Raw genomic sequence first — 27,280 nt, 5'->3', positions numbered from 1 at the left:
CATGCTGACGTGCAAACAAAGAAAAGTGATCGCAAGTATCCCGAGAATGTCAGCCCAGGAACGAACCTTATAATGAAGTCTATAATTCTTGCAAAGAGTACTTCTTAGCGCGCGATTTTCAGCATAAGTCAGTGTTCTTGGGAGTGTGTGGACGGGCTCTGCGAGGCGTTTTGCCCCTTGCATCATAGGGTTGCGAGCAGGAGGGTTTCAACATGCCAGCATCAGATGTGTGATTCTCTGCAAATGCAGAAAACAGTGCACACCCAGTGCTGTCTCAATCAATGTGTATGACATCACTAAACATAGTTCTTTACCAGTAATGGTAAAATATTAAGAGTGTATGCAACCTAATTTGAAACCATTATGTTCCCGTTTCGTGTCTTCGCACTGCTGCTAGCAGCGACCTTGTGGGCCCACCTACTCTCTTCATCGGTTGGAGTTCGGCTTGGCGCCATTTCAGGGCAGGAGGTAAGCTAACGTTATTCAGTCGGGAAAATTGCTCTCTTTCACTGAAAGCGTATCACATTCATCTTTTGTATGATCAGGGATGGTAGTGGAATATTCCAGTAAATATAAAGGTGAACATCTTTTTTTGACATCGAAGTTTTGAGGACGACATAAAATGTTCTAATCTACGTTCTTGATTATGGAAGTCTTTCCGACTAATTTACTATCAATAGCACAATAGCTTACCTTTTTATCAAATGCAGCTCCGGTACGAAATGTGTAGCAACCGATAGATTTTGATAACACAGAATCCAGCCTTTACAAACAAGTGTAGTAATAACATACCATACGAGATATACTATGTACATGTATTTGAAATCACGAATTATTAGTAAATACTCAAAAGGTTTTTTTTTGTTTTTTTGTTGTTTTTTTTTGCCGAAGTGATCTTAAGCGCCATACCTAAGAAGTCACGTGAGCATTCCATTGTGCCAGAAGCTTAACTTGACTGCTGTCAAGCGTTCTTGTAGATTTCTTGAATTTCCACCACTTTCTTTCAGGATCGGCATTTCTTCCTTACAATATATAGTTGATTAATGTAGATGTTACAATGTGTCAATGAGGTTGATCTTCCTCTTCTTTTCCCTGGTTCCGACTGCCTGCTTCGCCTTCAGTCTTAAAGATTCTTGCAAATCTTTGTTGCTGTTGTTAATTCAAGATGCGCGTCATTCATACTTGAATATTTCGGCAAATCTTGTGGAATCATTACGTAGACTTTAAGCAATACATTCCCTCATGTCGAATAAATTATTTAATTCCTATCCATATAATCATATATAAGTTGTAGTATAGGACTTGGTTTCAGGTATATATCTTGTGAGTGAAGGTAAGATTTCTGTTAATGCCCATGGAGCGGCGACTGTACATGACGCACTTCACGAGTTCGACACCCACGAGTCATCCAGCTCACGAGTCATACAGCCCATATGTGCTCGGTATACTCGTAGGCAAATAAGACCCATAAGTCGGACATTAAGCAAAAAAGACCCAGGAGACTGACACAGTAAGCCCCTTGAGGTAATGCCGATCTCGTGGCTCTTTTTTTATAACCTGGTGTCGAACTGATCGTAGGTCTCGTTTGCCAAGTGTTGAACTCATGGGTCTTTTTTGCCTAAAGTGTCGAGCTCATGGGCTGTATGACTCATGTACCTGTTTTAATGCCGAACTCGTAGGATGACCCGTAGTACAAAGCCCTAATATCATCAATTGACTTTATCTATAATTATCTTCAGATCAACATGCACCAATTCAAACCACCAATGGTTTTGTTTGTATTCCATCGTTACAGCGAAATGAGTCCGAGTTTCGAAGAGAGCGAGACCGAATTGTTCCAAGCGCCATACCTCAGGAGTCACGTGAGTGTTATAAAAAAAAAAAAAAAAAAAAAAAAAACAAAAACAAAAAACAAAAAAAAACCGACTTCCAGAGTATATACGAAATGGTGTATATTAAAGGATCATCAACGTATAAACTGTCGGCCAAATTCCGAGATTCAATGCCATCTTATTCCGGTGTAATTACAGTACGGCACAGCTAGAAAGATGTCATTCCTAAATTTATAAAAGCACAAAAGAGATATCTAGTCAGTCAAGGAGATCCAGAAATGATTCTATTTTTCTCTTCTGAGAACGTTGTCACATTTCTCCATTCAAAATTGTAAAGCTAAATCGCCTTTTCAATCTAAGTATGAATGTTACATCACGATCCGGACTGTAATAGATATTGTGATACATTTGCTACATGAGAAATACATATTACAGTAAGCCAATTATTGTTGGAACTGTCTGGTTTGAACTAAGCTCTGTCCAGCCTGTTTCAAACCATATCAAATGCAGCAACGTCGAGCAAATCGTACGTCCACGAGGACCGTTTCCCTCTGTTTTGCTCGTTTGAAGGGATTCCATATAAAGCATTTTTTTTTTTCAAGAGACAAGTGTGAGCCTTCTTTTTAGTTATCTTATATGAAGTAACATAGTGACAAGTAAATGACATCCAACACTGAATTAATTTATATAGAGTAGAACAATTTCAATGGACAAAATAATCAATGGTAATACAGTAACGCTGGAGTACCACATGCAGGATTGCGGAGAAATATTATTTAGGCTTATATACGTAAAAGCAAGCTTGTTCATTTGCAAGTCGCATTAAATCCTTGATTTGAAACTAAGAAATCGGACAGAAAAATAGTGAGCCCCCCCCCCCCAAAAAAAAGGAAACAAAACGAAACAAAACGAAGAGACTTCCATTATTTATGTTGCCCCCTTCACACTAATTTTGTCATACCACTCAGGGAAGATTGCATTTGACTTGAATAAACTACTGTTATCAATATAGAATCAGTGATAGCGGAAAATGATCAAATAATGGTGGGGTGCATTTGCAACCCCAAGAGAATTCCTTGTCATTTTTTTTCCATTTTTATTCTGTTTAGGTGACTTCCACAGCTTGTCACAAGGATATGATGGGAAACACAGCGTCAGCAAGAGAAGTTACCATAGCAATGGCAAGTTTCTGATCGACAGAGACGCCGACAGCTGCAATTACACCCGGAAAGAGTCATCTGGCAACTTCACTTATGAGCTGCTCGACGTAATGACGAAGTGTAGTCAAAATAGGACGGTTCCCGCAGGATTTCTCATCCAGATACGCTCCAAGGATAGACAGGGTTTCATCACCCAGCTCCGTTTTGGCGAATTTGAAAACGCAGGCAATGGCTCCTGCCTCCACGATGAAGTGCGTCTTGCTCGTCCCGATTTTCTGGATCAGCCGCCAACTGATAGAGTGTTGTGCAATATGACGTACACATTTCCAAGTGGGCGTTTCACGACAGATTACAACCAAGCTTTGATCGAAGTCGTATACAAACCAAAGGAGGATACCAATACTTCAACGTGGTACTCGATAGAAGATGAACACAATAGTATGTTCTACACGGAGGAGACACCATCTGGAAATACTTATGGTACACACATTGAGGAAGACGCTTATGCTTTCACCGAGCTTGTAACGACAGACGATAAGAAGGAACTCTCGGAAGAGAGTGGTGACGAGTGCATTGAAGTTGAGGGGACAACGATACGTTCTCGTAACATCCCCGGCAACGAAACAACTTGTTCGTGGTCTTACTCTCCAGAAGATGACCAGGATATTACTCTGACGTTTCTGGTAATTGACCTAATGGTTCCTATTGGAACTGAATGCAAGGACGCCCATGCCTTTATCAGTATTCGAACTTGGGACGCAGCTGGATATGACGCCGAATCTGTGGTGTGTACTGACCAGTCCGCAGGAAGACAATTCGTATCATCTGCCCGCATCATTCTCACCTATCATCCATCTTCTCTTGTGAGGCGGGGATTCATCGCTGAGTTGAGAACACAAACCAATACAGACAATGACATTTCAACTACAGATGCATATTATCCATCTACACTTACGAGGCGGGGATTTATCGCCGAGCTGAAGACAGAAACGACAGAAACCAATACAGACAACGACATTTCAACAACAGATGCATACCATCCCTCTTCGCTTGTGAGGCGGGGATACATCGCTGAGTTGAAGACAGAAACGGCAGAAACAACTACAGACAATGATGTTCCTACAACAGATGTATATTTCAGTGACGAGGACGAGGACATTGAACCGTGGCAACAAGTTAATGACAGTTTTCCCCGGCAGTCAACCTTGGTACACCATTTGAAGGCCCAGGCAGGTATATTCTCATCGGTTGGATACCCAGAAAACTATCCGAGGGTTCGCATGAAATGGAGCATCAATGTTGGGATAGGAAAGAAAATCAGACTCGTGTTTTTGGATATAGATATTGGCTACACTCCGCCAGCCCCATGTACTCCCGCGACGCCAAAGATAATTCTCATTTATTCACCTCCCACCGCAGATAGCCAGCATTACTGTGGAACGTTCCCACCACGCAATGTCACATCAACTGGTCACATTTTTGCTGTCATGTTTTCTCCAAGAGCAGGGGCTTTAATTGGTCGTGGAATTTCCGTAGAATATACCTCATTTAAAGACAAAATTATGTATTTTCAGAGCAATGTCGATAATCTTGATTCAACCCGCATTGCACCGACTCAACTTGAACCAGCTTCACCGACAGCGTTGACCACACGACACATTCAGTTCGAATCCGGGTGTCGGAATCTTGTGGCCAACGCAACTGGCACAATTTCCTCACCTGGCTATCCCGGGGGATTCGCTTCAAATCAAACCAGTTGTTGGGAGATTAGCTCCGATGCATCTGACGTTATTAGACTCCGATTCATAAAGTTTGATCTTAACTCCACGCAGACAAATCCATGTGATCTACAACTTGCTTATGTGAGCCTGACCGAAAACAATCAAAGTGCGCAGATCATCTGTGGATCCGTTAGTACTCCTTTCGTATCTTCTACGAGCCATTTGAGAGTTGATTTCAAGAGCGTACGTGGTCAGGGACCTGGATTCCTGATAGAATTTGATTCCATGCCAAGAGAAGCTAATCAAACTCGGAGCCCAGTCTGCAATGCGAGTAGAGACATTGAGTCACGCATTGAGCGAGGAGAAGCATTTGCCCCTGCTCTGATGAGCAGATGCGTGTGGTTGGATGGTTCTTGGCCAGAATGGTATGTTGAATCTCACAAGGAAAGTGAATGGTTTGCGTCCCCATCATTTCCGGATTATTATCCGCCGGCTTCTCACTGTGTGTGGATGATCAGGGGAGTGGAAGGGAGCAGTGTCGCCATTCGGTTCAAGAACTTTGATCTTGGGGAAGGAGGTTTTGAGGACTGCAGCCTGGTCAAAACTTTCTTGCGCATTAGGGATTGTGGCACTGGCATACAGCAGACCCTTTGTGGAGGCAGAACTGTGCCTGAAGATCAGGTAATACCATTCCACGTAGTTTACATCGAATTCATCGGCGAACAGGTGAAAGGACAAGGATTTCAGGCATATTACGAACTTAGATACAACAGTAGTGAAGAATATACCGGTCGTATTCCACCCACATTAATGCCTCAACCTGAGTATCGTCGTCATCAACTGACGCCACGACCAGAACCTCGTTCACCGAGTTCTATGACATCAGTATACCGCGATTATACCGTACCCTCAATTGGAAACATTGATGTTACCACGGATTCAATGTGTAAGTCTGCTGGAAGCGATGTATGTGGAGACCATTTTCAGTCAGAGTATGGCTATTTTTCCTCTAGAAACTATCCAAAGGAATTTCCTATGGAGAATCACTGCCGATGGGAAATAAGTTCAAATGATACTACGAAGATGATTGCTGTTAAATTTTTGGACGTTGATCTCGGAGTACCACCCAGTACAGGACCATGTGATACCCGCTACAGCTTTCTTGAAATTAGCATTTCAGGGGACACCAGAATACTCTGTGACACGCAAGGACCGAATATATTCATCGCCATGTCAGGTGTAGTAAGTGTCGAATTCTCCTCACTGTACAGTAGCGGTCGTGGATTTTGTGCAGCATTTACAACTGTTCAGTCTACGTTTAATGGCAGCCTTGCAGACTTGCAATTTCCTTGCGTCTGCGAAGACGTATATACGAATGTGACATGGGGCGCCGACAACGGGAATCCTGAAACAGCCACAGAGCCAGAGACTTGCCAGTTCTTGCTCACGGATACGTCAGGAACCTTCCCTCGAGATGATTTTCCATCGCCGTACCCACCCAATTATGAATGTATTTGGACGTTATTGGTTGAAAGCGGCATGTATATCCATCTTGAACTTATTCGACTCGATCTAGACGCACCTCTGGGCAAAGGAAAGCAATGTCTCCTCTCCGATACTCACGTCCAGGTAACCCTGTTTGATGGAGACAGCGTCCATCAAAGGCGTATCTGTGCAGAAAATGACGCATCGGTACCACTACCATCAGCTACAGCCGCCATTATCAAATTTAAATCGAAGGACATATCCAATCACGATCACACTGGATTTCAAATGTCTTATTCAGTCGGCCCCACGCGGGGAAGCTTTCCTGGCTTGGGAGGGAATCATTCAGCCAGCAATTCCTCGGAAGATAATTTTGGTTTCAGGGTGTTCGACGACTATGACTTCCCGCTGCTGGCTTCCGTTCAGTCTGAAGACTACGAATCAATGTACGACACTGACAGGAAGGAGAACCCTAATGAGAGACCCCGATTAACGCTGGTTATAGACGACTTCACAACTATTTCAGATTATGTCACAGATTTCGTTACCGACATTGTAACGGCTGATGACGCAACGACACTAGAAGACAAGGGACCCGAGTGGCGTAAAGTTCCGAGCCACTCCGCGAGGTACTTAGATGGGGTCGTGAGCACTGGTTCGATTTCATCGCCTGACCCAACGCCTACATCAACAACTAAGAAGGCAGATCTGACAACGAGATCCCAAAACTTGCAACGAGCATCGAAAACTCAACCAACAATGGAAACGTCGACCGCAACAACGGAGACAATGCAAACCACCACGAAATATGTGTCTCGAGAAGACAACGAGGAAATCCCTGGTAAAGGTAAATATTTCATGTGTCCGAATGTCTGTGCCGTTGAACTCATGTCTGAGTATACTAAATCTCTTTGTACGCAGGTCGTTACAAATTTTCCCTTACCTGTATGCGTTTTTCATGAGCGCATGAGCGACGCAGTGTATCTATTTCAAGAAATCTCTACCTCTTAGAATCGTTGGAACGAAAAAAAAAAAATAGCGACGAAAGAGAAGCCTCTATTTTCTGTGATTACATCATTTTGTAACATGCTTCCAGCTGAACATGGCGGCCCTCGTTAACCTATCGAAGTGTCTCCCCCCCCCCCCCTTTCTCCTTTACCTGTATCCAGGACGACGAATGACTGATAAACAGATTGGGCTCACCATCTACATCTCCACAGGAGTGGCGGCAGTTCTCATCCTCTCCCTTATATTTCTCATTCTCTACTGCGCAAAGAACAGGTATGAGGTCTACGTTGTCATACAACTAATGTCAAAGACTATCAGGTCAGTCTTGGCTAAGTCTTTGCATTTTCTAATTCAATTTCTCCGGAAGTTTCTTTAAAGGCGAAGACCAGCTTTACTATCATAATTTATGAAGATATGAATGCAGCAGAATCCTTTACATTAAAAAAAAATTAAAATGCCAATTTCGATACAACGTAAACGTTACACCTATACTGGTGGTCACAGTCATGTCACGATTCAGCTCTAAGTTCGTGAGTCTTATGATGGTAAATCAAACAGTGATGGGTCCACATAGACATCTGAAGTATATCCTATGTATATATACATGTACCTGTGTGGTTGTCAAGTGCAGCTGTACACGTCACGCCCATACACTATTATGAACTTCTCTTAGATGGTGACGGAAATGTGCCCGTTATGCAACCTTTGAGTTGATGTTTTGTGAGATACTTCGAAGGCTAATCTATGAGGTGTGCAATAAAAAGAGCTGTATCAAACATTTTCTTGTCTCGCTCGTGGGCGCCAACATGCAGGAAACGAAGGGGCAAGGCTGATTATGACGTAGATGCTGCTGACGAAGCCAACTACTGGCAGACTTACAAAGACTGGGCCAGAGATTGGGCCACTGAGCCCGTGGGCTCGGCACTGAGCACCAGGGATGCCGTTCATGGAGATGACAGCTTCTCGGCGGGAAAGCAACCAACCGGCGACATGGCAGAAGAAGATGCGGGTCATTTGAAGACAGTGAGTGCTGTGGTGAACGCCCCGCACGTGGATAAGCCGCCAAGGAGTTTCGACGACCCAGAGAGACTGGTTTAGCATTATCCGATTTTTGGCGGTGGTGGCGCAAGGCAGGAATGCTGAAGATTGCGATGAGACACAAGAAATGTAGCTAAACAGAATTCTCTCAAATTGCACGCTAGGACGCCAAGAGTTGAATCAGAGATGTGTGCACTGTCATGTTATTATTATGAAACTGAACAAGACAAGATGCTATCTTTTTTTTTTTGCTAGTGTTTTGATCCCTGATGTGTTTTTCAGAACGAGTATAAATTGTTTCAAGAAAAATTGTTCAAATATCTTGATAACTGATTATGTCCGATGTGGACTTTACGTATACGCTCGTGTTTATATAGTGCGGAGTTTAATAGACAAGCAATTCAGTAATATATACTAGTTGAAAATAGAATTTGTCATAGCTGAAAGCATCGATATAGGCACGGATATCATGTATTATATTGTGTATATTATAACAAATTTAATATAAAATGTATCGTAAGTGGTGGTGTTTGTCGTTTCACAACCGCTCAAAAAAACAAACAAACAACCAACAACAAACAAAACAAAACACCCAAGGTATTATGAAATCGAATATACCTCTACACCTCTTTAATACCTATTAACTGTATACGACAGAAGTAAGAAGCCAGCTTTGTAACATGTTTACTGCTTTTATATGTTTATGTCCAATTTGGTTTTAAACCATGACGTCTTAAGAATCGTGCAAACATCAGTTGCCCCGAATGGATTTAAAAAAAGACGTCAATCCTCTGGGGGAGGACAAAATTGGAGGACCTCTGTGGATTATGATAATATATGCCACGGATTATATAATAACAAAACAATATTCTGCTGTTTGAAGGCTCACCTTTTTTTCTTGGATCGGAGTTTATCGATTCAAATCTTCTTCCGTCTTATATCAGTTATATTAATGCAGTTATGTATGAAACTATCGTCTGATCGACGTATGTGTGTTGCAATTTATTTTGTAAGTAGTTTGAACTGCTGAAATGTAAGCATGAATTGACACATCCAATAGTTTCGTCTCTTGCTGCAGTATAAGATATACAAAGATCCATTTTGATTGAATGGTATTTTTTTCATAAACATTACCTGTTGCAAAAAACAAAAAACAAACCCGAAACTAAATGAGATTTGTTTAGGAGGTAGAAGATAGTATCTTCTTAGTTCTTCCTTCTGGTAGTGGTCATTATCATTTCTGAAGCGCATGTAGAAAATAATGAAGATGATCATGCTGATGTTACAGTTAAGTATGTAAGTAGAATATAGTAGTATGGTTCGGAAAATGAAAAGCGGCAAATGTTCTTAATGTTGTGCTTAAATATGTAGACCTGATGGCACGGTTCACCCCTCTGTAATTATGATGCTATTTGAAGTGAAAGTTTATAGATTATGTGTTTCAAACCCTTTGTGTTTACTCGCTGATTATGTACGCATGACGTCGTTCCAGATATAAACAGTGTACAAAAGGGATGAAAAGTCGAAGGATTGTTTAAAATGCTCGAGACATTGCTTCCCCTCCATCGTGAGCAGGGAACATCGTTGCGCGCTGTAATACATGATAGCATGCTTAGCAGTATTCCACATTTGGTCATAATAATGATAAATTTTGAGTCTCATGCCTTAAAGAGTGTGTACAGTTCTGGTTGAGGTGAAGATTTAGCTTGTAACGTTTTGCGAGATATTCATAAACCATTCAATGAGATGTCAAAGAGCATGCAATTCTACGGGGTATCAAAAGTTTTATTTGATGAAAATCGGTTTTGAAATGGCTGAGATATCCAAAAACAAGGTGAAACAAAGAGATCCTAATAAAAGGCATGGCCTGTCGCCTTTTATCATCATCACTTTTTTTTTTATATCTCAGCCATTTGAAAACCAATTTTCGTCAAATAAACGTTGAATCTTTCTTAAAATTACATGCTCTTTCATATTTCATAAGAGGTTTCTTATTATCTCACTTAGGAATGTTTTAAACCTGAATCCCCACCTCAATCAGTACTGTACAGTCCCTTTAATCTCTGTGTGCATGATGCTCCAGTAATTCAGTTATGTACATGGACTAAAATTAACATGTGGACTCTGTAGTATACAATAGCAACATTATGTATTTGTATAGATCAATATGAATATTATTGATGGTGTCGGACATAGAACTCATGAAAAATATTTTCGTATAAACTTGCAGGTATGAACATTGTGAAAAAATCTATCATCAATACTAATAATTTGTATCCTATTTTGTCACTTTGTATTGCGTCAATTCTATACAAATCTGCAGATTCTGTTATATAGATTGTTTGTGTTCGTGTGTGTGTGTATGCGTGTGTGATTTTTCTTTTCACTTTGTATGGCGTCAATTCTATACAAATCTGCAGATTCTGTTAGATTGTTTGTGTTTGTTCGTTTGTGTGTGTGTGTGTGTGTGTGTTTGTGTGTGTGATTTTCCTTTTCACTTTGTATGGCGTCAATTCTATACAAATCTGTAGATTCTGTGTGGAAATTAATGGAGTGAAAATATAGAAATTGTGTGTTTGTGTTTATGTTTGTGTGTGTGTGTGTGTGTGAGGGTGTGTGTGTCTGTGCACCGGATGTGTCGCAAATAGCCAGCTGGGCTGGTGGCAGTTGCACAGACTGTGAGGCCCCGGGTGTGAGCAGATTAATATAGATAAAGAGTGACATCAGTACATTGTATACATACCACCGGCATGTTTACATGCAACGTACAGTATTTCGATCAATATTACAGTAGGAAACTTCCTGTTACAGACTTCACTGGAATTTACTATCAATACATTTGTCCATCCACTCATATACGAAGGCGGGATAATACAACCATGTGAAGGAGAGTGAATTTTACATGCACATTATGGTAATGGCTTCAATAACTATAGTGGTAGGTATATCTGAAAACATTATACATATAGGTCTATACGCATCGCAGGAAAAAATAATTGCAAATTCTTTCGAAGCCATGCATCTGGTTTCATATAAATTGTAAGGTGCTACAATCATCATACATTCTTTTCATCCTTGATAGCTTTACGCACCTTATTTTCTGTTACCCAAAAAAGTGATGTCTATAATTATGTTCTTGTCGAAAAATGAAATTAAAAAAAAAACATTGAATGCCGTTATAATGTTTTTACAAAATTCATCTTCATCACTATTACGATTATTCGAACGAAGTTCCCAGAAACAAGAGCAGAGATATTATTAAATAACAACCCTGAAAATCTAATAGCGTCCTCTCAATGCAGAGAACCATCATCCATGAAGATACCAAGATACGGGCGGTGAGTTGGCTCAGTCGGTAGCGCGTCTGCCTCACGATCACGCGGCCCGGGTTCGAACCCGAGTCTGGACTGAGCAATGTTGTGTGTAAACATACCGTCCCCTCTAGCAAGAGGCAAAACACTCTGTCCCTCGGATAGGACATAAAATGGAGGTCCCGTGTATGAGAGAGTCACAGCTCATGCACGTAAAAGATCCCGCTTCATTCATTCATCGCAAAGAGCAGGGTGTCTAACCCGGTGAAGTGGTCCCACCCCACATCCAACTGGACCCCATGGAAGACCAGCTTAGTGTAGCTGAATATGGGCAATCCAGCCATCTTCACAGATGGAAAATGGACAACAACAACAACAACAACCAAAATACGGAAGGTGTCGTACATATTAAAGGGACATTCCAGACGATTTTCATAATTTCACATCATGTAGTACATAAATCGACAACTCCATGCATAGGTTTGTGGAATTTATTGTGGTTCTTCAGCAGAGAAACAATACTTTGGAAAATCTTAAACAAATTACACTGAACAAGGATGATGACATAGGAGGTTCACATATTTCAGAAATGTAGCAGTGTAATTTCATTACAATACCGCTTGCTTGCGAGTTCACCTGTGTATAATATATGCATGCTTTCTTCTTTTGTTCTGCTTCCTTGAGCCCCAACTCATCCATTCTTATGGTGACTCTGCCATGGCATCATCCTTGTTCATTGCAATTTGCTCTAAATTTTGAAAATATTCTTATTATTCATCCCAGTTATCACAAATTCTGAAACTCTGTCATCAGTATAACTAATTTATAGTTGTTCAAATATAAAAATATAAAAATCATCGGGAGGTCTCCTTTAATTAATCCACTATTTCTCCCGCATGGTTTTGGAGTATAGGGCATGGACCATTGACCAGCCCCTCCCCAAAAAAACTAACAAACAAACAAACAATTAAACAAACAAACTAAATTAACAATAAAACAAAAAGCTTCGCGGCCCCTGCCTAGTGGTTGCCGGGTTGCAATCAACAATCCAGATATCAACGCAACTTACTGGACATTCATACATTATACTCACTAATAAAAACAAATGAAATACTAGTACTCTAATAGTAAAGGTCTACACTTAAAAATAGATGTTTCCCTAGATGACCAATATTCATCACGAGAATTGTTAATGATGGAAAATTAGGTACACGACATGCAAAAATGACATTCGAAAGTAAGTCTTTCTATTCAGTGATAACCACGTCTTAAAAAGTAATGACGTGACTGATTATAGCGAGAGCCATATTTTTAGGGTGTGTCTTGAATGTTTGCAAAACCGTTTGTTTTAGTGAAGTATGAAAGATCGACAGACAAATATCTTAAAATAAAAATTGTTAATAAAAGTAATAATCTGTGAGGATATACGAAGAGAAAATTAAGTTTACACGTTGTGAGATAAAACAAATACTATTTTGAACAAAAACCAAACTCACATCCAGTAAGATACTGATAGATAAGTGAAGTATGAACGGCAGGTAAATAACATATCTTAACATTGTTTAATAAAAGTAATAATCTACGAGGATACGGAGAGAAAAATTTTACACGTTGTGAGATAAAACGCAACAAACACTATTTTTGAACAAAACCCCAACTCACATCAATAATATCGCAGAAATCTCCTGTCTAACGATCTAATATAGACCTGTACTGCGGCGAAATAAATAAATCAGTATGCTCGTGACCGTTCTTATGGCAGCTTTAAAAAAAGAAAGAAAAAAAAAGAGAAGAAGATAAAATGGAGGAACGATTCATGATAATATGATATATACTCGAAGGAATTGTCAATATTAGGCCTAAAATACTCGTCAATTCCTCAGGTGACGTATGACTATAAAGACCTAAAAGCATCTCCCTTTGTCTTTTCCAAGCTTTCTTGTGATAATTTACTCAGAATTTTATAACTTTCAGTTTAATTCTATTTACCTCTGAGAGAAAAGCAACAACACTGGTATCTATGTTATGTATGTGTATAAATCTACCCTTTTCCGCTACACACTAACGATGCGTCACTTGGCCTGGGTAGATGGCATCGATGATGAAGCACAATGTAATGCATAAAAACCCGCACCACCAACAAACATCACGTGACTCAAAATGATGCAGAACGAGGAAAGCGGAAGTGCTGACAACAATGGAGATGCCGAGAAAGCTGCCAACTGCTACGACTCGGTGAATAGGTACAGGTATCGTTTACGCATGTCTTTGGCGACTTTAGAATATGATATCAGTGTAGACCAAGTATTTATGCTTAAGTGGACTTTGATCATGGCTATAAATAATCAAAACATTGAATGCGGAAATACATACATTGCCTGGTCAGGGCATTTCACTTTGACTCTCTTATCAATGCATTGTGGCTTTACCAGTGCATGTTCGTGGATACTGTAGCGCTTAGGATAGCATACTGTGTGGACTGCATCGGAACGGTATCGGGTGGTATGGTCCGTGGTCCAGCCTTGCCCTTGGTCTTCTGTACAACACTCAACAGATAACCCTACTCTTCTTTTTACACAATTGCTTTGTAGATTGAGGCAAGATTCTACATGACGAAGCGAAGGTACACTGCAAGTGATACTCGGTAGACTCTTTCGTTCGTACAGCCGTGGTATCGGGACTGAATTAAATAATTTACTGCCGTATGTTCTAATTTTCGTAAACTGAGAGAAGGGGGGAATAAATCCTTGTAAATCTACTGATAATGTTAAACTGTTTCCTCCATCGAGTCCATGCCATGCCCAAGACTCAGGAGCAGTCCAGTAGTCGATAGAAAATAGTCTACAATGTTTTGTTCACTCAAGTTACATGGTGGGTTAGTCATTGCTATTGCCACATTGGCCAAGAAAGACTGCCATTTCTTCTTCCATAGAGTGTAGAGCTCTAGGCTGTAGAGGAATCATCAGCATGGAGGCGTGTAGATGATGATGAGATGTAATAATGGGGGGTGGGGGGGGGGGTCATTGATGAAAACCAGAAACAGGAGGGGTTTAAGTTTATGCCCTGCAAAACTCCAAATGTGACAGAGGTGGTGTTTCATACTCTTTCTTCCGCTCAAATCTGACTCGCTGGGTTGGCCCTTGGAGGAATTCCTGAATCAGTCAAATAAAATGGAAGCAATCTCTTCAATCTTACGAAGGAACTTACAGTATCCGTCACTTAAAGTTTCACTTGTAATGTCAGCTTAAACGAATATTGTATTCCACATACTAAGAATGTTGCAATAGGATTGGTCCAGAGCTGATCACATGATGAAGCGTAGTTTTGCCCATCACATCACCTGAGAAGAAAAGTTCGTTACACTCTATGTTGAAAGTCCCTTTTGTTTCGCTGATCTCCACACAGTCCTAATGCAAGATGAGTACGCACGAAATAAAAGTGCGTTGCACTGTGGACTATCATGTGACCTAGGTCACTTGATAGTACACAGTGCAACGCACTTTCACTTCGGTGCCGCGCAGTGCGCGCAGCAAATTCATTGTTTTGTCATCTACGTGCACACATAGCCTAAGCCCTAAGGATACCTAAAGACAGCTAAAACAGTTTCAGATGTGGAATAAAATGGGAATTTCTAGGACCCTAGATGTGCAATATAAAGCAAATAATCAACCTTGGGTTTCAGGCAATGAGACAAACTATCACTTCCTCGGCGATCTGAATGTGTACGCTATCTTTCCTCAGCTGCGCTTCGGAAAGATAGCTACATCCACATCTACTTTCTTAGTATCGTTAACTAACGACTAGGGGAATCACCGGGAATTTAGCTAACGTTTGCTATTGATACCTAACCACATTTCGTCTAATGTTAGCTATCGATAGCAGCTAGCGTTTGCTCCTAGGAATTGATGTGGGCTAACGTTGGACAGAGAAATCCGTTGGTCCGGAGGAGTTTAGAGAAACTGGTGTGCTTGTCACCCTTCCATAAAGAAGCGACGACATTAGCGGCTTTCCATTCTCAAGGGATTCTTCCTTGTTAGAGTGAAGCATGGAGCAGAAGGGAAAGTACTGGAAGCAGTTTATTCAAAAACGTTTGGATTCATCCATTTAATTGCCATTATTTTATTTCTGCTGTGTATTGTGTCAGGAAGTACAATTAGACCAGGGCTCTTTCAGACCACTCATTTATAAAACAGACCAGTCCTACTGTAACATACTCACAGTTGGTCAATTTGAAACACAAATGTACCCCAGGTATTGTTTTTGCTTAACACTTTATGAGTTTAATTTTGTTTCAGGCCCTGTGATCTACAGGTTGAACAAAATCACTGGCAGTGTTACATGATAGATACCTGTAATCAGTGTTAGTAAATACTGAAGGCAGGTTTCTAACAGAAAAGTCTGTGTTCTTGATTTACCTTGATATACCTTGATGTTGGGCATAAAGTATACTGGACTTATTTGCCCCTCTGCATCCTCTTGAGTCTTACTGCAAATGTTATTTGCACTACTCTTTGCATGCGTAGGGCTGGAGCATCATGGGAATTTAGTATCCGGGTCGTAACAGTTGAATTTATGTTTCCATGACTTTTCAAGATTTGATTTGAAGGTGTTGATGCTGCTGCTATTGATGACTTCAGGTGGTAGGCTGTTCCATAGATTAACTACTCGGTGTGAGAAATTCCTTTGCCTTGCATTTGAATTTGCGTAGGGTTCTTCAGAGCTTGAGTGTGTGACCTCTTGTCCTGGAATGTGTACTAATTGCTGGAAGAAATCTGAGCTATGCAGATCGTCTAGGCCATTCAGGATCTGCTTATACGTCTGGATATCTGCTCTGCGTCTCCTATATGACAATGTTTGGAGACCTAGTTTCCTCAGTCGTTCTGTGTTGCTCAGGTTTCTCAGACCAGGTAACAGCTTTGTTGCTCTTCGCTGTACGTAATTCTCCAATTTGACAATGTCCTTCATTAGGCATGGGAGCCAAACACTACTACACTACATGTATTCAAGGGATGGTTGAATGATCGATTTGTATAATTGTACTAAGCCTCTTCCATCCATATTAGAAAAGGATCTCCTGATTAATCCCAGCAGTCTATTTGCCTTGGTGCATACTCTGTTAACATGGTTAGAGAATTGCAGACTGCTGTCGAATAGTACTCCAAGGTCATTCTCATGATTACCGGTAACTGTCAAAAGTTCTGATGTATCGTCAGGGTTTAGATAATAACTCAATCCAGGATTTCTCTTTCCAAAACACATTACTTTACATTTCTTTTGGGTGGTTGAAAGATAACTGCCAGTCTTTGGCCCATGATGTGAGTTTATACAAATCCTCCTGTAGATTGTTATTATCAGTCTCTTCGTGTCGTGAGGCATACAGTTTGGTGTCATCGACAAATGATTTAACTGTGGAATTTGTAGATATAATCTCAGGTAAGTCGTTGATGAAAATAATAGATAGTATTGGGCCTATAACACTCCCCTGAGGAATTCCACTGGTTACTATACTTTCCTGCGAACTGGCTCACAGTTCGCGTGTCCTGCATTACCATTACTTAAAATGTAAATCTTGTAAAGTTGTACAGTCACATGAAGAGTGACGATATAAATCTGACATGATTCATCAGTGGTGGAGACTTGTTTGTTTCATTGAGGACAGCTTATGGTGTCAACAGAAAATCTGACTAATTACCGTATCACATTATCTCTGTGGGGGCTGTCTGTGTGTTGTCTTTGCTTTTGGTCATTGTTGTCTAAAATCATGACCATTAGCTATGGTCGACATAGCCCCCAGTGTTTGGTTTATTGTGGAGGTGGCATTAGGCTTGTCCAGAGCATTTGATTCCCACTTGTTTGATCAAGTGACTTATTGCTGTGTGCATACTGTGTACTGTACTATTTCCTTGGATTGGACATTTCTCAGGTGCAAAGATCAGGATTGTTTAGTTTATGGAGTCCAAACCTGCAGTTGCAATACACACTGTAGACACACATGTACATAATGCATAATGCAATACATTGCATTACACAGTTTGCGTGTACGTGCACAATTCTATACTGGATCCAATGTAGAACTGTCTTCATCTGTCAGGACTGGATTGTGGGTTAAAAATTGTGCTGCCTGACAGACCATTGTTTAATAGCAGTGGTCATCAGCCTCTTGGACATCGGTCAAAGTCATGAAGGATGTCAATGGATATGTGTTCAATTGAACTCTAGTCATTTCCATGTACAGTGTACTTGTAGTTTGTCCTACCACGGTGGATACGGTAGCCGGCTGGTGATTACACTGTGATTGGCTGCCATTTCAACATAACTGCCTGTGAAACGGCCTGCTGGAGATAATACTTGGTTTTATTGTGTGGTTGAAGTCCACTTCGGTGGTTAAAGTCAGTACACCCTTACATTTGTATACAGTACATGCATTTGAAATTTCATTTCATTTGATTTTGTATCACCTTTGATTCATCATTTCTTTTCATCGTAGGGTATGGGAAAGTATCATGTGTGGTAGATTGATATTTTTGTTTAGACATGTGTGAAATACAAAAGTACCATTGTAGTCAATATTACTGATGAAAGGGGGTCTATCATTATTGGTAGAAAAAAAACAAAAACAGGTAAATGTATCACCGTTTCTTATCAGATTTGAATATGTTTTTATTCTCACAATGCTACTTTGTGAATTTTGCAAACATAGCAAGAATTCACAGAAAGGTTGATACAGAAATGAGAAGCATGTCAATATTTGCAGACATTTGTTAACACATGCAACAATCAGTCCTACTTAGATTTCATTTTGTTTTTTCTTGTGCATACCTACATATAAAATGTATGCTTTCAGAATCCAATCTGAATACATAGAGTGTACTTGTACATGTATATGGGTTCGTTTTTTTCTCCTATTTGCTTTTTTTTGGGGGGGGGGGGGGAGGTTAGGGGAAGGGGAAGAAATGAAATGAGAAAAGTGGAATTGATTGGCCATTTTTTTTTTTTAAATGAAGAGATCAATAATGGTCACTGTTCTACCGGTTTGTACATGTGTGATATACTTTGATACCACACTTCTCAACCAGTGGGCTGTGATGCCCACCAAAAATGAAATAGAAATTTTATATATGATCTAACTTGGTCTCAAAAAAGAAGAAAAGAAAAACAATATAGGAGTCAAAGTGGGCCTTGGGTTGAGAAAAGCTGAGAAGCATGGCTTGAACAGATTGTTAAGTTCCGAGCAAGAGATGTGATTGACATGGAGGCAAAAGATCTATTCTAATCTTGATTTGAATATGTTTTTCTGTTTGTTCTTGAATTACTTCTTACATTGAATATGTTATGTTAGCTAGAAAATAACACAAGTGTTGATGCATTTTTAGAGTACCTGCAGGTGTACAAAAAGTTGTACCTCTCAGCCATGTTAACATTTTGTGTGCTTATACTTACAATGTACATGTAGCAATTTGTTGAAATTTTGGTCTTTTGACAAATGTTTCAAATGATGTCCTGCCATACTATACTATTTGCCTGATAAAGAGCGCTCTGAAATTTAAATACAGATTTTATTTTCAGAAGAGGTTTACTCAGACTTGTTGCTTTAATTCATTAGGTACTGACATTTGTTTATCCTTGATTCCTATTTCAGGAAATTGCATGTCACAAATAAGTTTACAAAGTGTCTAATTTTGTTTCAAATGGCAGATGGAACTTAATCCTTGTTAGAACAACAAGTGCTGCTCATTGGCGGGTTAATGGTTGCTTGTTTGCAAGAGGAGTGCTGGTGATTGTGGCATTTGATATCTAGGTTACTCAGCCAGTGAGGAGGAAGTGGGTAATTTTGTGACGTCTAATCACACGGCCGCTGCACGTCCCCTTCCACACTGAGGGAGCTATGACTTGTTTGGGTTGGAGTTTGAGTGTGAGTAGCAGCGAAATGACGTGGCATTCTCTCTCCCTGTAGATCTCATATGGGCAGCTGGGAACAGGACGAAGATAACCCGACGGAGGTCACCCGACTGATGATTGACGAGGACGCCGATCAGCAGTCGGACACAATGGAGGAAGGCACGACGGCACCCACGGCGCAGTCGCCGAGTACGGCAATCACGGAAGGAGCCACCAACCCAAACTACGGCACGAGCATCAACGCCGAGAATCATTCCACGTCAGTGCAGAGAAGGGTAAGAGAGAGATTTCTGAAATCAATTGCATGCAGGTAGAACACTTGTCACTATAGCGTATGTGCAGTACTGTTAACTCCCTTTGCTGCACAACATACAATGTAACACAGAGTTCCTCACGTTTGCAAATACTGTATCATGCATGTACAAGTTCCTTAGGCACCATTACTAGACATCACTTTTGGGGACCATAAACAATAAAAATGACCACTGATTGCATGTTTTCAGCATTACAATGTACACATTCAAATGATAGTGTGCAGGTTATATTCATGATATTATGCAAATAGTGTGCATTATATTCTGTTGACCGGGTTGCCTATAGATATCAACCCGTCAATTTTCAGGGATTTTCCCAATTAACCAGTTAGATGCAGTTTTTATTGTGATATGGAAAGTATGTACCATGGTAGTAGTTTCTGAGAGGTGATGAAATACCGGTACCTGATTATTATGGTTGCTACGACAGCACATCCAGTAATTTGAATACCAGTGCTATGATTCGGTAGATATGATCTCTCTAGATTGTATCCGGGCAATTACCCCCATAGGGCAATTACCCCCAGCTAAATACTGGTTAATGGTAAGGTTAGAGTAAAGATTAGGGTTAGGGTTAGGATTAGGATTAGGTTCAGGATTAGGATTAGGATTAGGATTGGGGCCAGGGGAAGGGTCCGGGATAATATACAAATGACGCACAGGTCTGAGTGCGTCAGTCGGAATTGTGTGCATAAGGTAACTATGGAATGCTTAACCCACGAGGCGAAGCCGAGTGGGTTTAGGCTAAATTCCATAGTTACCGCATGCACACTATATTCCGACTGACGCACGAAAAGACATGTGCGTCATCTGATTTATAGAATGGGTAATTTTCTTGTCAAAAACCCATTTTTCTATCGTGTTACCCGATGACAAAATTACTGGATGCATTTCCTTTTGGCTTGCCGTAAACAAGCATGCATCAGTTTTTACTGGACGCACGGCCAGCCATGCATCAGTATTTACTGGACGCATGGCCAACCTGAGTGCGCAAACCTTTGTTACAAGTACGCGTACTCTTGCTACAAGTGCGCGATAACATGTTTACCACACGGTGACTCAGCGTACGTAGCGTGCGGCCAGTAAAAATCAACACATAGCTCTCGACCAATCAGATCGCAGGATTCTCGCTACCCATTCTATAATTGCCCATAACAGGGGGGTAACTGCCCTAGACCCCTCTAGATTAATATCATGCATGGTGAGTGAGAGGACTGTGCAAGTATACACACAAGGTGTACATGAACGTGGTATGTCAATGTACACATGTATGCCTCCAAGAGCTCTGCACTGGGAATTTAGAATTACAACTTGTACTTTGTATTAACTGATTGAGTTTTGTTTGTAATACACCTTACACTTGTAAGTCAGTACATGATGTAAGGATACTGCATCATGCCATTATACAGTCAAACCTACATGTATCTATATTATAACGGCCACCCAAGGGAGACCAAAAAAATAAATAAATAAATAATGGCTGTTACAGACAGGTGGCCACTGTAGACAGGTCCTTTAATATATTTTTTTCTCTCAGAGGGAATTGTTCATAGCGGTCATATACAGCAGGTGACCGCTGTAGACAGGTGGTCACTAGGACAGGTTTGACTGTATTTAGTGAGTATAATATTTTGTATTTTTGGCCAATTTGGCAACCATAACCAAGTGATGGAATGAGACAAAAGTGTTTTCCCCTTTCCAGGAAAAAAAAAAGAATTAATATCCCACTTTGGACACTATACTAGATGGGTTGGAGTTTAATATTGGAGGCAATATTTTCACAAGTGGTTAATTTTTCAACTCATGAAATTCACAAAGATTATTACACTGCAAAAGATATGCTGTGTATGTAGTATCACAAGTGCAAACGGTATTTCAACAGTTTGCTTTACTGCCAGTGCCACTCTGTATGAAAGGGGATTCTAATTTTCTGCATAATACAGAGTAATTGCAAAGCGATGTAAACAGTGTCAGTACTGTGTACCCATCTATGATAATCAACTGACATGTGACATTATCTGTTTTACATTAATAGATGAAGACTTAAGAATAATGACTGTAATTAAAAGGTACTTGGAAATAGACCTTATGCATATGACGTCACACGGTCTTACCAACTGAAGGGCGCCCTCCCTCAGAGGGCAAGCGATGCGTTGCTGGAGCATGCTTTTACACGCGAGGCAACGGGCATTTACACACAACATCGGTGTTTCTTTTACTGTCTTTTCTATTGCATGTAATCCACAGCCCTAGATCGGGAAATTTAAGCTTGTATAGCAAAATCGACATTTGAGGTATGCATTGCACTCACCAGGTTAATGATATATCCAACATTTTGGCACAATTTTCATGAAAAAAGATGGAACTACCAGCGGTCGTAACAGCTCATCAACCTACGAATCCATTAGCCAATCACATGCGAGGTAGATTTCTATGTGTTTTTTTACTAAAACACGTACCTCGCATGTGATTGGCTAATGAAATTCAAAATGGCGACATACATACAGCGAACGGCGATGTTGCGCTATGGATACAAATTTCTGCGATATAACCTAGGAATTCTCTAGTTACTGTGAGTATTTCGATTGCACAATGTGAGAAAATTACCCAAATATTGCTGCATAATGTGTCATGTCATGTCAAACTTGTTTGATGGTAAAAAAAACTGCCACTGGCCTGGGGACTAGCGGCGAGTGAGGCGGTCGCCGCTAGCGCGCATAAGAAAAGCACACAGCTAGCTGCACGCGTGCGGTGTCAAGGACTTCGCTTGCCCTCTAAGATGGCGTCGCGAGAGGTTGTCAAGCGAGTGATGGCGTCGCGAGAGGTTGTCAAGCGAGTGATGACGTCAATGCATAAGGTCTATACCATTACTCTCACCTGTAAACAATAATATCTAAAAATAGACGGCACAAGTGTTAATAGAACTTTCGGTCAATTGATATTGCAGCAATTCACTTCTGGCATCATCCCAGCAAACGTGGCTTTCAAAAATTGGCCTCTGATCTGAGATACGATCAGCAGGAGGGTAGTCATAGTGGCCAACCTTTCAGTTTACAGACAGAATGATTGTAGAAATCACGTAGACCCCGTTTACAGTGAGTGAAAGGGCTGGGCTCAGCCTTCATTTCACTGTAAACGCGCAAAAGGCCAAATGCGGTACCGAAATTGGCCAAGCTCTGGAGGTAGTCTCGGCAAGCCACGGCCGAGCCCAGCCTTTCCTCACTGTAAATGCAAACTGGGCCAAATGCGGTACCAAATTGCGACCGGCGCGCTCCCAATGATAGTCGTTTGTTTACAAGCAGAGCGCCCACTACGACAACATTTTCACAGGTATGAATTAAAAGCCCGGGCCGAGCCCTCCTCTGTAAACGGACAGAATTGCACGACCGAGTACCGCAATTGAGGCCGGACTTGGCCGCGGCTTGGCCGCGGCTCGGCCCAGCCCTGCACTGTAAACGGAGTCTTAGAGACTAGACATTGAAAAAATAGATCGCAAGATGGGAAGCATTTTTGTGAAAACAATTTTGGTGGGCTAGGGCCTAGCCCCAATGCTGCAAGCAAGTCCACAGTTTGTGTTTGAAACATGTTTGTGAGACATTTTGAGTGTGTCCTGCATGGAGCCGCAGAATATCAAAGCACTTCCTCATAGGGGAAATGACAAGGCTAAGCATGGGATGACCAGCAGAGATACACACATGTACATCGTACTTGTAAGTAGATCTTGGATGACTGCATTATAAAGGCCTCATACCTGTATATTAGATGGGTTAATCAAATACCAGTTAGTGATTGGCATAAGAAACACAGTCACGTGATGGAGGCACATTGGTTACGAAGTATGTTCGCCCATGGGCAGAACATTTTTGTAATGTTCTCCCATGGGAAAACATTTTCACGTAACAAATTACAAACGATACTAAACGATTGAACAATCATATTTTTCACGTAATCAATAGGGTGATGATGGTGTTTGACTAACCCATATAATATAACAGATGATGACTTTTATTGTCAGGAACATGTACCAAATGTTCCACCCTCAGGGTTTGAAATGCTATTTCGGGAGGCTATAAGTCCCTCAATAGCATTTCAAACCCTTTGGGTGGGACATTTGGTATGTTCCCTCCCCGCCAGTCATCATCTATATAATGTCATGCTGCAAAAAGTGTATCATTTTACATGTAAAAGGGCTTGGAAATCTCTCACATGGTACTTGGGGTCACAGGCCTACTGTATATTGGTTATCATAACATAGCAAAAATGTCACTTACAGATATAAGTGCTCATTATTGATGTGTTGTCTGTCAAGATACCTTATGTGGAAACTCAGATTATTGGTTTTTATCTACATTTTAAGAAGGTGGGTGTCATCTCTAGTTCTCATTATTAAGCTGTTTTTAATAGCAGAATCAAGTGTATACATCTGTAGTGTAATATAGTTGTGATTCATTGATTATACAAAGCAAAAACTGTAATGCACATAGAGATTATTAATTCCTGACTCTTAATTCTTTAAAAGTTTTTATCTTCAATCAGTGTACACTTTTAAGATCTCTTAACTTGAATTTATTATGTATGGGAGGCAATGAGAAATGATTCTTGTTTCAAATGTACATGAAATGTGACAACTAAATTTTGATGTAAACTCACTCCCAAAATGTATAAAGACCACAGTACAAAGCAGGAGTGTTGAATAAAATGTCTTTAAATTAATACAACAGAAAATGATGTAAACAAGATACAGGGTTTGCATCAGAATACCATGGTAATCAAAAGTTTTTTAATTCATAGATGTCCTCAACCTTGCATTGATTCCATTTCCAAAATTTTCTTACCGAGCTTCTTCAATGCTGCCATGAAACCTACACAATTCGTATTTGAGTGCACCATTTGTATGTTTTGCCCATGCTCGGCTGTGGTCCCCCCTTTTTTTCATTTTACCAGCAACATACATCATGTACATACAGTCGTAGTTCAGTGGATGAGTAGATGTATCATTGTATAGAAACTAGAACCAAACTGATTCATACCAGCTTTCTGCTGCAGGATACAGAGAGTTACACTGTAGGCCATGATAATCCATGTAGTGTGGTATGTCCACATCTCTCCCCCCCCCCCCCATACAGCTGTAAGAGATCACATTATCTACTGGGCATGAAAGATTGTTAGCTATCACTCATTATTATACATAACAAGCCACTTTTTCGATACAATAAAACCATGTATCAATATTCCTGCAAGGGGTTTGCTTAATGACATGCAATATTGTTAGCATAATACCTGTCCCATGCATTTTACATTACCCGTATCAATGGAGAAAAAGAGTACAATATTGTTTCCAATATTGTACTCTGCTGTCAATAACGCACTCAAATGTTTCTTTATACGCATGCGCAGTATTGCTTGCAAAGAAAGCAAAGTGCAGTGGCATTGCGCGATGAGGTTGAGAAATGCCATAGGAGTACACGTAAATCGTCTGTGCGGCCGGGCCCGGTCTCCAGCAGTCGCTCGCTGATATGCTGTACTGTACTGTACTGTACTGTACCTCCGTATACAAGTTGAAAGGTTAGATTTTGTAAACAACAATGGCGGCCTCCACGGTTCGCGACTCTAGACTCTGACGAATTCGAAAACATTCTGAGAGAAAAAGACGCGTTGAACACACGAAAGGCAACAAAAAGTGCTCTAGATGTTTTTAGAGCATAGGCCTATTTAACAGAGAAGGAATTGCCGTGGACGTTTTGATCACTTTCATGTCGAATGTGAGTGAAACCCTTTTCATTTTTTTTTTTTTTTTGAAATTGAATGTGGTGTTGTCGTGGAAAGTGGTTTGTATATGTATAATAATAATGATATTGGATTTCTTTCGTGGTATATCAGATATATTGCAGGCCTCGAATAAACCGACGGCCACCGACGGCCATGGCCGTCGGTACCCCTCTCGTTGGCCGCAATGCCTTTTTTTCCTTGATCAAAGTTACGGCCAAAAAAAAAATGTGCCCTTTTTCTTGTGGCCGTGGTGCCCTTTTAGAATGAAATTTATTATTATGACGTATAATATGCCCTTTCTCAAAGTCTACACTTTAATAAGCTTGAACAACTTTCCTGATCTCAAATATCATACCTTCAGTTCACTCGCGTCCCAATATATCTGATTCAAACTCAAAGTATCTTTCCAAGATACGAGACGACGTGTAGAAGTCTACGTACATGTACGCCCGACCGGCTTTTACCGTCCCGACTGCCTCCGCAGCGCAGCGGCCATAGAGTTACTAGCTAGGCAGCGGCGGGCCGGAGCAAGTGGTCGCAAGCCATGCTAAAAAATGCCAGGCCTGTCGGACGGCTGCGAGCATTGCCATCTCTCTCGCTCTGCATTCATGCCCGCATGCTCTCAAAGCAAAATGGCGCCGGAAGTGCTCCAAAGCGAGCGCGGCGTATGCGTTGAGAACGTACTGTATTACAGAACCTACATCGTATTGCATATGGCCTACTGCCTAACGTCGTCTGCTGCGGAGAGATCTTATGCGTGCGTGCGCTGCTGGAGTGTAGCAGCACGGTCGATAGCATACAGCTCTACAATTGTATGGGGCATTCACATCATGTATAAACACCCAACATGCCCTTTCCAATGTGGCCTTGGTGCCCCTCTGACTGACCTAAGCGCCCTGGCCTCTTGGAAAAAGTGCCCTTTTCTAAATGGCCTTGCCCCTCCAAAATCCTATTTCGAGGCCTGATATTGCATTCATCAACATGAATATTTCACTCGTCTTCGACTCGTGCAATATTCCTGTTGATGAATGCAATATATCTGATATACCACTCAAGTGCATCCAATATTATATAAATATAGAAGAGTCATCAAATATTAGAGCAAAATGTTATGCTGTGAACTCATGCAATATAACATATCCAGTATACTGTAAAAGTGGTTTCTTTCGCGTACAGAAACTTTCGCGGTTTCCATCGGTGCCGACTTTTTCGCGTGTGTTTAAATTCGCGGTCGGTAATGATAGCGTTGTAACAAGCCATGAGTTCAAAACATTTTCGCGTGATGTTAAATTCGCGGTTCAACCTCAAAGCGCGAAAAGCGCGAAAATAAAACCACCGCGAAAGAAACCACTTATACAGTATTCTGAAATTCTCTGTTATACCAATCATTATCGTGATGAAGTTCCAGTCAGTGGTTGAAAATGGTGCATTGCCATTATGCTATGCAGCTGTGTACAATGTACTACAATGTATGTTGTTGGACTGTACAGTTTACCAAAATTTTTGTAACACTCAACAGCACTTGGCAAAACAGCACTTGTAAATGTCATATGTTCAATGTGTTGGTCACAGTGGGTGGATGTCTGTAGAGATTTTGTGTACGTACAAGAGGATATCCTGAATCATGATAAACACACCAGTTGCTGTGCAATAAGGAAGGGAAGGGGATTTCCATGATGATAGCGTACAACCATGTACATGTGCCGAAATATTTTGAATAGGGATCACACTTCAAGATCATGA

At 40.8% G+C, this 27,280-nt stretch overlaps 1 protein-coding gene across 1 annotated transcript in view; it reads left to right on the top strand.

Annotated features, from left to right (window-relative positions):
* The first annotated feature begins 14,033 nt into the window (after positions 1–14,033).
* LOC139724508 (presenilin-1-like) overlaps positions 14,034–27,280 on the top strand; it is a 41,994-nt gene continuing 28,747 nt past the window's right edge. The window contains exons 1-2 of the mRNA XM_071635642.1: positions 14,034–14,178; positions 19,510–19,729. Coding sequence (XP_071491743.1) covers positions 14,165–14,178; positions 19,510–19,729 — 234 coding nt within the window. The 5' untranslated portion in view covers positions 14,034–14,164. The remainder of the gene's footprint in view (positions 14,179–19,509; positions 19,730–27,280) is intronic.

Source organism: Diadema antillarum, unplaced genomic scaffold, assembly GCF_040938485.1.
Source record: "Diadema antillarum isolate AM-2024a unplaced genomic scaffold, OU_Dant_1.0 scf00000217, whole genome shotgun sequence".
Classification (NCBI taxonomy): Eukaryota; Metazoa; Echinodermata; class Echinoidea; order Diadematoida; family Diadematidae; genus Diadema; species Diadema antillarum.
This window is presented reverse-complemented; position numbering and strand designations above follow the sequence as displayed.